Source organism: Dermacentor albipictus, chromosome 3 (genome assembly GCF_038994185.2).
Source record: "Dermacentor albipictus isolate Rhodes 1998 colony chromosome 3, USDA_Dalb.pri_finalv2, whole genome shotgun sequence".
Lineage (NCBI taxonomy): Eukaryota > Metazoa > Arthropoda > Arachnida > Ixodida > Ixodidae > Dermacentor > Dermacentor albipictus.
The window spans coordinates 48,134,241-48,147,347 of record NC_091823.1 but is presented as its reverse complement, the minus strand read 5'-3'; the positions used below and the strand labels follow the sequence as shown (position 1 = coordinate 48,147,347).

At 45.9% G+C, this 13,107-nt stretch overlaps 1 protein-coding gene across 2 annotated transcripts in view; it reads right to left on the bottom strand.

The window, feature by feature from the left end:
- Positions 1-13,107, bottom strand: part of Rdl (Resistant to dieldrin) — a 225,350-nt gene that overhangs the window by 140,862 nt on the left and 71,381 nt on the right. For both annotated transcript variants that reach the window (XM_065426929.2, XM_070535419.1), the window contains exon 5: positions 5,696-5,763. In XM_065426929.2, the coding sequence (XP_065283001.1) occupies positions 5,696-5,763 (68 nt within the window). The remainder of the gene's footprint in view (positions 1-5,695; positions 5,764-13,107) is intronic.

The following is a 13,107-nucleotide window of genomic DNA, read 5'->3' as shown; positions in this document are numbered from 1 at the left end:
GCCCCACAACCTCGATCTGATGGTCCCTCGGTGTCCACGCCTCGGTGCTCGGTCGCGACAACAGCACGTAAGAGGCGCAAAGAGACCCATGCACGCGAGCACGCGCGCAGAGCGCGAGGAAATGAGACGCGAAAAGGTGGGAGGTGGGGATAACGAAAGCGCGAATAAATGACGGGGGAATGGGGAAGCGGGAGGGGGGTACGCGTAGCCAACACGCGGGAGAACCCGGGGGGCCGCCAACAGGCTCGACAGCGCCGGTGACGAGAGCAAGATTTCCGTTTCTGACCGCGGCCGGTTGCGCTTGTAGCGCGGGCGGTACATGGTGGGTTCCGAACGGAGGACGCGGCTCCTGCCTCGGTGTGCGCTAGAAAAAGCGAGATCAGAAGCAACGGAGAAGAAATAAAAAAGAAAGAAAGAGGGAGGCGGAGAGAGAGACGTGTTATAAGACAAACCAAGCTGGCGGATGGGGATGTCGGACGCGACACGTCGCCTATGAAGCACGTATTAGTCCCCACGCCGTGCTCTTAGAGCATAACCACGTGGCCAACTACATGGCCATGAAATCGAAAACAACTTTTGGAGGTAAGCGCAGGGGAGTAAGGCTGCTTCGCGTTGCTGTCGAGCTTGTCTTTTATTGCTTATTATTCTTGTTTTTTCGTCAACTTGCGCGAAACACTTCGACCCCGAAAAGCTGGAGCGGTGAGTCACCATTCGTTCACGCGACGCGCTATCATTGTGCACAGCGACGTTTCACCGGATTCAAAGCAACTGAATAGACGGAATGGCCCTTTAGGTTACGTTCCCATTGTATAAACACGGGGAAGGCGGGAGATGGAAATTGAAGACGATGAGCAGAAAAAAAAAAAAGCCTTGAAGAAGACAAGTCCACATGTCGAAACGTTGGCTCCTGCTTTCACCTTGTTCTCAGCTTGCTCATCGTTCCCGCTGTATGTGCCTCACATGTCTAATATACCACATGGTGAAAGGTCAGTGGGAGGGTTCATTCGCTGCCTTGACAGTATATTTTCAGCTCATCAGCGCACTATGCCACCATCACCTTCAGAAAGTTTACGATACTGTCTGTGCGGTGTGAGGCTATAGGCCCTCGTACATTAAAGGGAAAGTTGTCCTCGAACCGAGTGTAACATAAAGTTATCAAGGAAACCAACATGAGATTCTCAGAGAAAAAGCATCGCAGTTGAAACATTTGTCCTGTGAGGGGTTTGAATCCGGTACCAACACCTTTTCGGGGCCATCGCTCTTAAATCTGAGCTAACCAGGATGTTAGCAGATCGCAGCGGAAGGCTGAATTAATCGACCACTCGAAGCATAGGGGCCCTGAATATGGCAAATTAGTTTTACGCAATACGGCAAGATAGAGTAAGGCTGATGAAAGCTAAAATTGCCATTCACTCGACTGCAGAACGAAACAAAATATAGCAAACGGGTTTCCTCTGTAGCTTCGTGCTAAGGACGTGCCAATAACATTTTTTTTTCCATTTCATGACTTTTCTTCTACCTTGCAGACTTCCGCAGATCTGATTTCCGAATGTCTCTAGCACAATTATCAAATTTTCTAGGGAAACCCCCATGATTCTTCTGGAAGAAGGAAAATGCCGATAAGCGTAAAAGAAATAAGTGAGCACAATACGTCATCAGAGATGGAGCGACTATGGTTTCGTTTGCGTGAACTTGACACGAGTGGGCCCAGCAGGAAGTCCAGCTGTCCCAGCCCCTACCGGCCTCGTCAACACGCCTTCTGCCAAGCGGGTTGCGTGAGTCAACCCAATTTTTGCAGGCGGGTTGACAAAACTCTCATCGACGCTCGCCCAGCCCGACCCGCTGGCGTTTAGGCGAACCCGACAACCAAACTTCGGACTTACAGGCCGACTCAGCCCGAACTTATCACGTTCACGTAAACCTAGCTATAATGACGCAGGAGCAAGGAGGAGAGGCAGTGAAATACCTCTCGCGAGCAGTGGACTCCACGTTCACAGAAGTTTATAGCAGCAGCGAATTTAGAACTTACCCTGGCCACTAATTTACAGCTCCGTGTTCTGTCCGATCTTCCACGACGTGACTTCACCCTTCTAGTCGGTCTATAGCTTGGAGTAGCTTTTTTTCAAATGCATGCTCCTTTCTTATCTTAACTTTCTTAACTTTCTTAACTTTGTGACTACCGCGGGTGCAGAGGAACGAGGGCACGCGCGCAGAACAGCCCTCTCAGCCACGCTAGACCAATTAGACAAGCGCCCGCTAACGGAAAACAACGTTCTTGGAAATTGACCTCCACGAACATCAGCGCGAGCCGCTATGAAGGCACTGCTATGTTGTTTGACAGACACGGAACTTTGTGACAAATTCTGACTGTATACTGTGTGACAGAAAATATTAGCGGGACTTTGACGCTGCGTGACGTCTTCGCAGACTACGTGGCAGCGCCCGCAGAAACAGTTTTTCATTGTGTGTGGCTGGTGTGTTTTGTTTTTCGTAATTTTTCTCTAATCTATTGCATCCCTGTCCCCTTCCCCCGGCACAGGGTAGCCAACCGGAGATAAGCTCTGGTTAACTTCACTGTCTTTCCTTTCTCTTTCTCTCTCTCTCTCTCTCTCTCTCTCTCTACACGTCTTTTTCTGTTTAACGGCTACAGCTCCGTATCTGGTGTGTGCTTTAGGCCGCAGGTCGTCGATTCGTTAAATATTTGTCCTCAGATATACCTGTCAAATAATTGTCATTTGCATTCACATTGTCGTCGCAGTGTCGCATGATAGCTAACGCCAGTGTCCTCCATTGCCGCCGACGTAGGGTAGAGCCACGCTAACTTTTCCAGTTGCAGCACCCGCAATCGCTGTGGAGCAGGGGCGAAAGTTGGGGCGAAATGATGAGGTGAGCTTTCCTGTGGAAGAATGTGTTCGAAAGGATGCCGAAACAGCTTTCGAAAGTTTCAGAAGAAAGGTATCGATACACGTGGCGCAAAATATAGTTCGTCGTTTCTTCTTTGCACCAAAGGCTGAGAGGTGGCCCAACGAGGGCGCAGAATTTCACTTCGAGATTGCGGCGCAAGCCGAGTTCTCAATTTGGGAAACGAAGCTGTTCGCAATGGCAACAATTCAAGGAAGTAGTTGCGGCCTTAGTGATGGACCACGCACAGTTCCAACCATAACAAGCGATATATTTTTGTGAGCATTTGCGTCGTCCTCTCGTGAGCGTGCTTGCTTTCATTTTGTATAGCAATACACGTACGATTCCTATCATGTTGATGCTTCTTTCTTTTATTCTCGTCTTATCTTTAGCTCTTCTTATTGTGATTCGTTCTATAGATGAGTAACGTTACACATCACAAAAGGTTCTCTTTTTTCTTCTTATTTTTAGCGTTAAAAGTGGCCTTAAGAACATCGAAAGCCTCACTACTAAATTGAAAAATGAACCTCTCCTTAAATACATTTAGTATAAAAGAAGTCGCCGTTCTCAACGAAACGTGCGTTGTTGCGTTGGCCATACCGTTTTAAATGTTGTGATATTTACTTCGCAATGATGCGGACTAACCGAGCGGAAACAGCGGTGCATTATGCTTTCGAAAGTTCCCATTGCGAACTACGCAAAGCTGTCTCGTTACTTTCGGATTTTTTTTTTTCTTACGAGAAGAAAACTTGTCTCTTTCGCATACGTATTTTTCAAAGCTCTAGAGATGGTTACGTTATAGTTATGCGCCACAACAAATCGCGATGTCGAGTACATTTTTAAAACGTATCAACTTCAATCGCCAACGTGTTCAGTACATTTGAAGTAGAAATGAAAGAAGATACAGGAGATACTAATAGTTAATATCGCGAACAACGTTAAGCTGACATGCCTAAATTGATTAAAAATGTAGTGGAAGCGCTAAGAAGCTTGTTACAATGATGCGAAAAAAACAATAATCATGCTAAAACTGCTGTGACGCGAAGAATTTCGAAACCACTCGAAGATATGGCGGCGAGGTTGACTGCACTAAAACAAATTGTTTCCGAAAGATGTTTGCAAGGTGGAACTGCTGCCTCTTTTAGCTTTCTTTATCTTCGTCTTTTTTTTCTTCAAGGCGTACCTTACAGAAGCAAGCGAGTGTGGGCTATCAGTTCTGAGCCGCTTCAAGTACACATATTCAAAGGATATTGAGGAGGATGTTCCAGAGGGTGCCAAGAAATAAGCCGTGCGCAATTCCCTCTAATGAGGTGTTTTTTGCATCGCGCGACCATCCCAAAGCACAAGGCCAAGAAGCATAGCCTCATGCAAAAGTCGTAATAGTAACAATAAAAGAACAGCGTGGAGACGCGGATTACACCGTATTACCGCGTCCATCCCCTCACCGCCTCCGTCTTTTCTCCCGAAAGCCTCATGATCACGCACATCGCGCATCTCTTGCCCAGATAGAAAAATGGCGGCGTACTGCGCACACGCGTCACGATAAGGGAGACTGAGCCTTCTGAAAACATAAGCTTGAAACAAGAACGAAGAAAGACGCAAGGCTAGCGCGAAAGATAAAGGGAAGATGAGACATCGAGGTTGACAAAGAAGTGGGTGCTCTCCGCGTTCTTAGTTCCTACGTCTTTGTCGGTTCTTGTTTTATTCGTTCGCCGAAGCAAGCCGGCACAGCCCACACTTCGTAAATGAGACACATGCGCCGCAACATTAGAAAGCTGAAGCTAATTGCTATAGACGCGCGACCACTGTGGTGCATATCTTTTTTTTTTTTTTTGGCTAGCTGTATACGGTGCTCAAACGCACCTGCCACTCCTGACGTTGGTTCGGTGCCATTAACAGGATTCTGGGTGTAGTACAAGCCACTGCTGCCGCCGCCATCCCTCGCTTATTTCGATTTTCCTTATCTCACTTGCATAGAGACGCGTCGTCTGATTTCTAGGAAGGCTCTGGCTACAAAAGCCAGAGAAGTCGTTTTTATCTCTCGGATTCCGTTGTTTGGCTCGCAGCACTTGTTCAAAAAGAAACGCTTTGCGAGTGGTGAACCTGTTAGCGATTTCCTAGAAATGGTCTCGCCGTTCGCGGTCCTTTCTTTTATTTTTTAAAGCTTTGTTTTGCTCCCTCATAGAAGTATAAAGGCGTGGCGCATTCAACAAGAACTTGATAAGCCAAGGTAAATGTGCCCTGACTTACAGATGTATTTGGAAGCAGTGTTCCCACGCGTATTCGAGGAAAACGAATGTTACCTGACAGAGCAAGGAAAGCGAATGAAACAAAAAAAAAGTGCTTAACACATGTGAATAATAATAATGAAAGAAAAAAGCGACTTAACGGACTTGCGCGAAGGTTTCTGTCTAATGCAGGCGGTGAAATCCCGAGAGCTAGAGAATATTGTTCGTAGGTGGTGTTTATTCATAAAAATACTAATGTTAACACACGTTTTCTGCATGCTTTAACCTCTTCGAGTTAGAGTACCACAATTGGAGAAAATTGTCTTGGGCGAAGTAATGGCGCTTTTAAACGGGACAAGAAGAAACGACAGACAGGAGCGCTGACTACCAACCATAATGATCATAACTGACTAGCAACCATAATGATCGCATATGAGTGCTAGTCGGTGTTCTTGTCTGCATTTTGCTCTTAGGTGGCCCCTTTCGAAAGCACTGTTTCTTCCCCCCGAGTAAGCACAAAGCAAGACATATTACACACTGTAAAAAAGAAAGAAAGAAGCACTCACCATTTGTACTTCAGAGACTGTACTTATGCTGATAATCTGCATAGTGACGCCAACTTCCACTGGAACGCCTGGAAAATACAGAAACAGAAGCGACAGACGTCATTTGTGGCGCTGTTTCTAGAAGCAAAGGCCTTGGCTCGCACACGCCCACATTAAGAAACTGTGACTAAGGTACCGCGCACGCTATGAAGTTGAAAAGCAGGAGCTGGGTTGCGTGATACTTATTTGTTGAACCTAAACAGACAGAGATGTTGCGGAGCGTAACAGATGAGCCACCTCGTTCGAGGAGTACTCCGGAAATGGGTACCGACGTCAAAACTTTTCACTAGAATCTAGGTGTGAGCTATTATTCAGAGTTTATTCCCTTATAAGCTCGCCTTTGAAATTCCGCTGTTTACGACAGGGGATAACTGACCTGATATAGTAATAGTCAATGACCGCGAACACAAAAGAAGAAGCGCACAGGGCTCCAAACTCCAGACCACAACGGAAAGGCGTGATCTTTCAATAAGTAAACGAATATTTACGAATTTCTGTTGCCTTGATGTGGCGTCGACAAGTGCTTATCGCATAATTGCTGCTTAGCAACATGCGCAGAAAGACAGAACGACATATGTGAACAAAACCATAATAGCGCATGTTAGAAAACAGTGCGCGAAAGCAGAACTTCCACAGAGACGACAAAAATGTTTACACTGACAGAAATGCATTAAAGTACTCATCGACAAAATAATACGGGTTAGGTCCCAATTTTTTTTTACACGTAGTCAAGAACAGCTCATTCCCATGTCGTCATTGTCCTGTTTAAAAAAAAACTAAACACAAAGCACTAAAACTAACAAACTTTCGTTTTTGCTCCTTCGTCTACTGAGGCCTGGCACAAGTGCTTATAGAGCGGGTGCGTTTGCGGAATGCAAAGCACCCCGCTCACAGGCTTCTAGTGCACCCGTGTCACGCACAGCCGTCAAATCAAAAGCGCCGATTCGCTCGCCATGGCTCAGGAGAAAGCGCATTACAAGCTAGGGCCGCGATGAGGCCACGCGTGGCCTAGCCGTATACGCGTGCTCCGAGCACCGTATAGCGCAGCAGCCAGCAGAGTTCAAACCCAGAAGCCACCGCTAGTTGGCGCTGACGCACTTGGCAGCCGGCCACTCGACGACTTCATACACAACCGCGATTCCAACTGTAGAACCTCATTTACATGCAGCAACGCACGCAGATATTCGCGAAAGTACAGCAGCGACGCAGCAGTTCCGAGAGCCGTGCAGTCAATGCGAAAAGAAATGTGGAAGCTACAGAGGCTATGGGCGTTCCGCAAATGATTGTCCCTGTTTCGTACACAGGAAGCAACGCTGAGCCCAGCAACGACTGGTGCGTTGAATCCCCTTTGAACAAGCTGTTTCGCCAGAGAACTAATAGCATCGAGCACGTCCAGTGCTTACGGTTGTGCAAACGTAACTCTGCAACAACGCTAGGTGGATGAATATTTTTTTTCGGGCTCAGTGACAAGCGCATAATTTATTCGAGCAGCCGCTTCAAAGCGCCGACTCAGCGACTAGGTTCGCGTGTTTCAACTTGAAAAGTTCGCCTCATCTATATGCCTCATCTAGTCGTGAAGCGACAGAACCGTGCCCATTTGTTTCCGAGGATCAAACGCAATCAAACGGGATTAGTTTACCAGTGTCAACAGCGATCTCCCACGGGAATTTTGTAGTGGCGTACACTGTTTGCTTCCTTTGCCTCTCATTTCAAATTAGAGCGGTTGATGGGCGGACGAATATTTTGCCACGTTCATGAGAGACAACGAGGCAATGAATTGGAACGAAACACGAGCACAAGCGTCCAATTATTCTGTAAGGTCTCACATAACGCAAGATCTGTTTCTTCAAAGATTACATTTAACACTCTTATATAAATAAAAACTGGTGCCCTTGAAGGCTCATCACGGAATTTCGAAGGGGCCACAAGCTTGGCTTTACAGCACCCGTGTTTGGATAGGGGTGGATCAAAGACCTGGGAACGTAATCTCCTGATAAATTAAAATTAGCCGTTGCATTTACCAGAGCCGTTGGCGGTCGTGCACCTGTGAGACTATGCTTCATAGCATTAGGACCAATGACCGGAGTAGGGACCTGCCTTCAGGGGAAGCAATTTAAACTAAAAAAGGACAAAGAAAATGATGTCTTTGTATCAGTGATAGGCATGCCATGCTGCGAAACTGTGAAAAAAAGGATGTTACGAATATCTCTTGCGATCGAGTTAGTTCGTGCAATAAGTCGGTGAAAATGATGCCGCTCTTTCGTTCTCGCGTCGTGTTTTGTGCGCAGTATTCTGATACTCTAAATATACACGGAAGGGGGTGGGGGGACAGAATTCATACGGTATTGTTAACAAAACGCAACGTCAGCGAATAGTCATGATTCCCATTTGACTCTTACCTCGAGAACTTTCAAGTCTCAGCGAGATTCGCTGTATCGGCACTGGCGTTCCCGCGACGCCGTTTCGAACAACATTTGCCTTTACACCGAAAGCAATGGAGAATAGCGGAAGCAATTGAGTTCTTGCAGTAGAGATTGCCGAACAGCAGTTATTCTCTATCATGAATAAGAAATGAAAGGAAGAAAAAAAAATGAAGCGCTTTTTTGCGTTAGTGATGAAAGAAGAAATAACACTGCGGCAGCAGTCGAGGGAGCGTAATTCAAACGGAAGCGCTTCCGTCTAGGCTAAGTAAGGAAAGAAAATAATAAAGGTCGCACCGTTAACCAGGAGTACCTCTGTTTTAACCAGTGCACTCATAACACGGAGCGGAAAGAAATACGGACAAACTGAAATAAAAGGAGTCGCTTTAAAAGGCAGCCTCCATGTGGACTCAATTTCGATCAAAGCGGCAACTAATATTTTAGCACTCCCTTTCTCTACGATACGACAGGAAACTCAGGAACAACCATCAGACGTATTGCGGGCCATAAATTTTGTTTTCACAGCGCACTCGGGGAAAGAATCCGGTAGGAAGAACAAAAAAGAAAGCTTCAACAACAGCCGCAGTAGAAAGGCCAGTGTAGCACAGCTGCTGTACCTCGCAATGTGAAGGGGAAAAAAATAAATTGCAGCCGGTGACGAGAAAGAACGTAGAGATTATAATGTAGAAAGCTCGTGTAAAGATAGATATGAAGAACTCTTAGAAAAGGGCGAATAAACGAAGAAAGGAAAAAGAAGAAATACTTTGGGCCAAGATGTAATACGATGGTGCATCGTAGAAGGGAAGGTGAAACCACAGCAAAGAAACCGTAAAGGCGTGCGAGCACATTTTCATTACCTTTTTTTTTCGGTTATTTTTGCTTCTCACCAATCTGTGCCGAAAGAGCTGCTGTATTGCTTCGTTTTTACCAGTGGGTTGCTCTAAGGCGTCAGCCGGGACTGTCTAGATGCCGAAGACATTGCGGCAATTGGCGAGTAGTAGGAAAAAACAAAACATTTCGTTTCTTCGCAATTGCAATTTTTTTTCACTCAATAACACGATAGGAAAAGAACGAGCGCGTGCGAAGGAAAGGGCCATCTGTGTTTTACAATTAAGAGCTGAAACATAGCAGAACGAGAGCAGAGATATTTTCCTACTTGTTTTCGCACCACGGACACACACGAAATAATAACAAACAAGAGACAGAGAGAGTTGAATTAAGCGACAACCTGGCGCGGTAATGACCGATCAGGAGCACTTCAGCTATGGAGCAGTTTGAAATGCCGAAATACTATTGTTCATTGAGTCTGCTAGTCTGCTACGGTGCGACACGATTGGCCCGTTGGATGCCAGACGACAAACACTTCTGTTGTTCGCCATTGTTACGTTCTTGTTTTTATTTACACTTATGTATGTTTGGCTACCTTCTCTTTTTATTTTTCAATCAACTTTGCTGCTTGATAATTTCTTTTGAGCACTTAGAGTGCGAGGAATTCCACTCGTGAGCACACATGTCTGTGCTACATGTTCGAAACACTAACATCGATAGCGTGCTCACTTTAAGCCCAGTTCGTAAGCTTCACCTCTTCCCTGCACTGTCTTTTTGCTTATTTTGGTTTTTCTGCGCTCATTCAACCGTAAGATATGCCCGGCTTTATGTCAGCGATTGTGTTAGCCCTCACACTCACTATTTGCCTTGAGCAGCCGTGATAAATCCTCACAGCTAGCCTAACAAATTCCTTGACCCGCTGACATGGTCGTTCGTGGGACGTCTTTGGCACGTTTTGCTGTCAATTCGGCGCAAAATTATGCGCAGTAAACAAAAGTGAAAGCTCTTCAAGATAAAGCCATGACTACCGGGAACGTGAGAGCCTCCGCAGCTTACACCTAAACTACCGAGTGCCCCATTTGTAGGAAGCGATCAATGAGAAAGGCAGCGCTGCCTGGTGGATACGAAGGCGCTGACGTCAGGTTTGTATGAAGTGACGTTGTTACTTCCCTTTGGTTTCTACAGACTCTGCATGTCGGGTTCCCATGATATGCGGGACACAGAAGTAAGTTATTGCAAAAGGAGAATGCTGTTGGTCATATGTCAGAATCAACCCTTACAAAAGTTCCGGTAAAGTGAAATCTTAAGAACCTAAAATACCTGGTTCCAACACAAATTAGCATAAAGTTCAAGTGAATTAGAGTTCATAACACACACAGGCAATAAAAACCTAAAATAAAATAAATGGGCATTGCGTTGAGTTTTTGGCACTCCTCGATAGCTGCTGCAAATGCGACCGAAAAAATAAAGACAAAGTGAGCTCTTAGCCAATGTGGAGGAAGTTAAGTTCGCTCGAACCTACGCACTGTCAAGCGCTCGCGCTCTTGAGCTGGTAATGGTCTGAAACACAGCGGAGATGCAGTTGTAACACGTTTGTTGTGAGCTTTGCGCGTTGTAACGCAAGGAAGAGAGGTAAACGAAGAAGGAGTCGCGGTCCGTAGAACGCGAAAAAATAAGCAGGTGCTGTCATGGCTCAGTACTCTCATTTTCCCGAAGCGTCCAAGTAACGATCTCCCGCAGCTCCACAAGCTTTGGCCTGTGGACTCTATGAGTTACATTTGGCGGCAAATTCTTCGAAGCCTTGCTACACGATAAACTGTATTACGATCGCCACATCAACGACGCACCTGTCGCTACAAATCATGCTCTGTGCGTGTTAATACTTTAAGACCCCCACATTAGATTATGTTCTATATGATGTATGAGAACATCTCGCTATGAAATAATACATGAAACATTTATGCACTCTTTTGGTTCACTACTAGGCGCGTTACCGAGTTCGCTACCAACGGCAGTGGTTTGTTAATGCGAAGGTCGTAAATAAGTGGGTTGGCCAGAAACATAAGTAGTGCACGCAAGAGCGGCGTTGTAACTTTTTTAGCTACAGGGAAACGAAGTTCGCAAGGCGTGCGTGGTTTCTTCGAAATGCCCCGTAGACGGATACGCCCTGGGACCCGCCAATATTGCCACTATCGGTGCATGATTTATACCTAATAAAAGTCAAGAAAGTACAATGCGCCCGATAACTTTTGCCACTCTCGACAAAGCTATAACAGCGAGGCATGCCATGGGCTCGAAAAATATTGGCGTCGGAGCGGCAAATTTATGAGACTATATGCGAACGAGCTCATTCCCAGTGTATTATAGGCTGGGTGCTTGCTTTTTGTGCATTCCTTCGCCTTTCGACGGTAATCAGCCAACGCCCCTGTACTCTTCTTGCCCTAATTACGTGTGCATTAAATTTTACCCAAAGCATGTGTGTGTGCGTGTTTTTTTCTTTTTCCTTCGTCTTCCAGCACGCATCATTTACGAGCCCGAAAGTTCTCTCTCTTTTGCTAGTCCATCTTCCTCACTCTAAAGGGGATTCTCTTTTTTGTTTTTGCTGCGGGGAGATGAGCTTTACATTTTAATATGCCCCATGGTATTACCGATTGTACGTCGAAATTCGCGTCTAGACGAAATTCGGCACGACAACGTTATAAAAAAATTATGGGGTTTTACGTGCCAAAACCACTTTCTGATTATGAGGCACGCCGTAGTGGGGGACTCCGGAAATTTCGACCACCTGGGGTTCTTTAACGTGCACCTAAATCTAAGTACACGGGTGTTTTCGCATTTCGCCCCCATCGAAATGCGGCCGCCGTGGCCGGGATTCGATCCCGCGACCTCGTGTTCAGCAGCCTAACACCATAGCCACTGAGCAACCACGGCGGGTTCGACAACGTTATTATTTCGTCATAACAGTTTGCGCATGTAGATAGCTCGCTACCAGTTAGATCCCATTCGTACGAACATCTCAATTTCTCGGTGACATGACTCAGGGCATTACAAAGTGAAAGCAAATTTATTTATCTGGCAGTATGGTCAATGATTGATTGATTGATCAATTGATTGGTTGACTGATTGATTGATTGATTGACTAATTGATTGATTGATTAATTGATTTAGTATGACCTCGCAGATTATATATATACACACAGGGGCACTATAGCGAAGAGCTCTGGGGTAATTTCGATCCCCTTCGTTTCATGTGCTTCAAGAATGAAAATTATATTTTGGGGTTTTACGTGCCAGAACCAAGATGTGATCATAAGGCACGCCGCAGTGGGAGCCTGCGGCTACATTTGGACCACCTGGGATTTTTCAAGGCGCACTTAAACCTAAGTACAAGAGCATTTTTGTATTTCGCCCCTATCGAAATGCGGCCGCCATTTCCCGGGATTGAACCAGCAACCTCGAGCACGGCAATGTAATTCCATAGCCACGAAACCTCTGCGGCGGGCAACTTGCCTTCTATGTCTCCTTTTTTTTCTTTTCCTTTTTTTTTTACAGCCCACCCAATCGGGACGCGGCGGCTGAGGGCAGAACTCGAACACACGACTTCGCGTTGAGCACCAGAATGCCAGAGCCACTGGCGAGGACGGTGACTGCAGATCTGTGAAACAGGCACCCTTGTTGATTAAGGGCAACGCGAGAGGGAGCGAAAAATGAAAGCATGCGAACGGACGCTTCATGAGGCACGCAACAAACGTAACCAGTCTTGATCAGGAATTCTTGATATTGAATACGGTTGTTCCAGACATATAATCTTTCATCATCTCTACAAAGTCATCTCTTCAAATAGATTCTATTTCATTTACTTACTTTTTTGTTAAACATGGGTTGAGATATTCGCAAACTGGTCGACTCGCAAACTACTACTTTCTTACTAGTTTTTCTAAGACAGCGTTATCTCCAGGCAGCAATGATAAAAAAGGTAATTATTACTTTCCATGCTTAGAAACGCCAGTGCACGAAGTAGTTGAAACGTGGATGTTCGCGCAAATGCGAAAATAATTGAGGGCCGCTAGGCTACGTGCTAATCGATTTTCGAAAGCGTGATGCAAGGCTTCAATAGGCGGAACA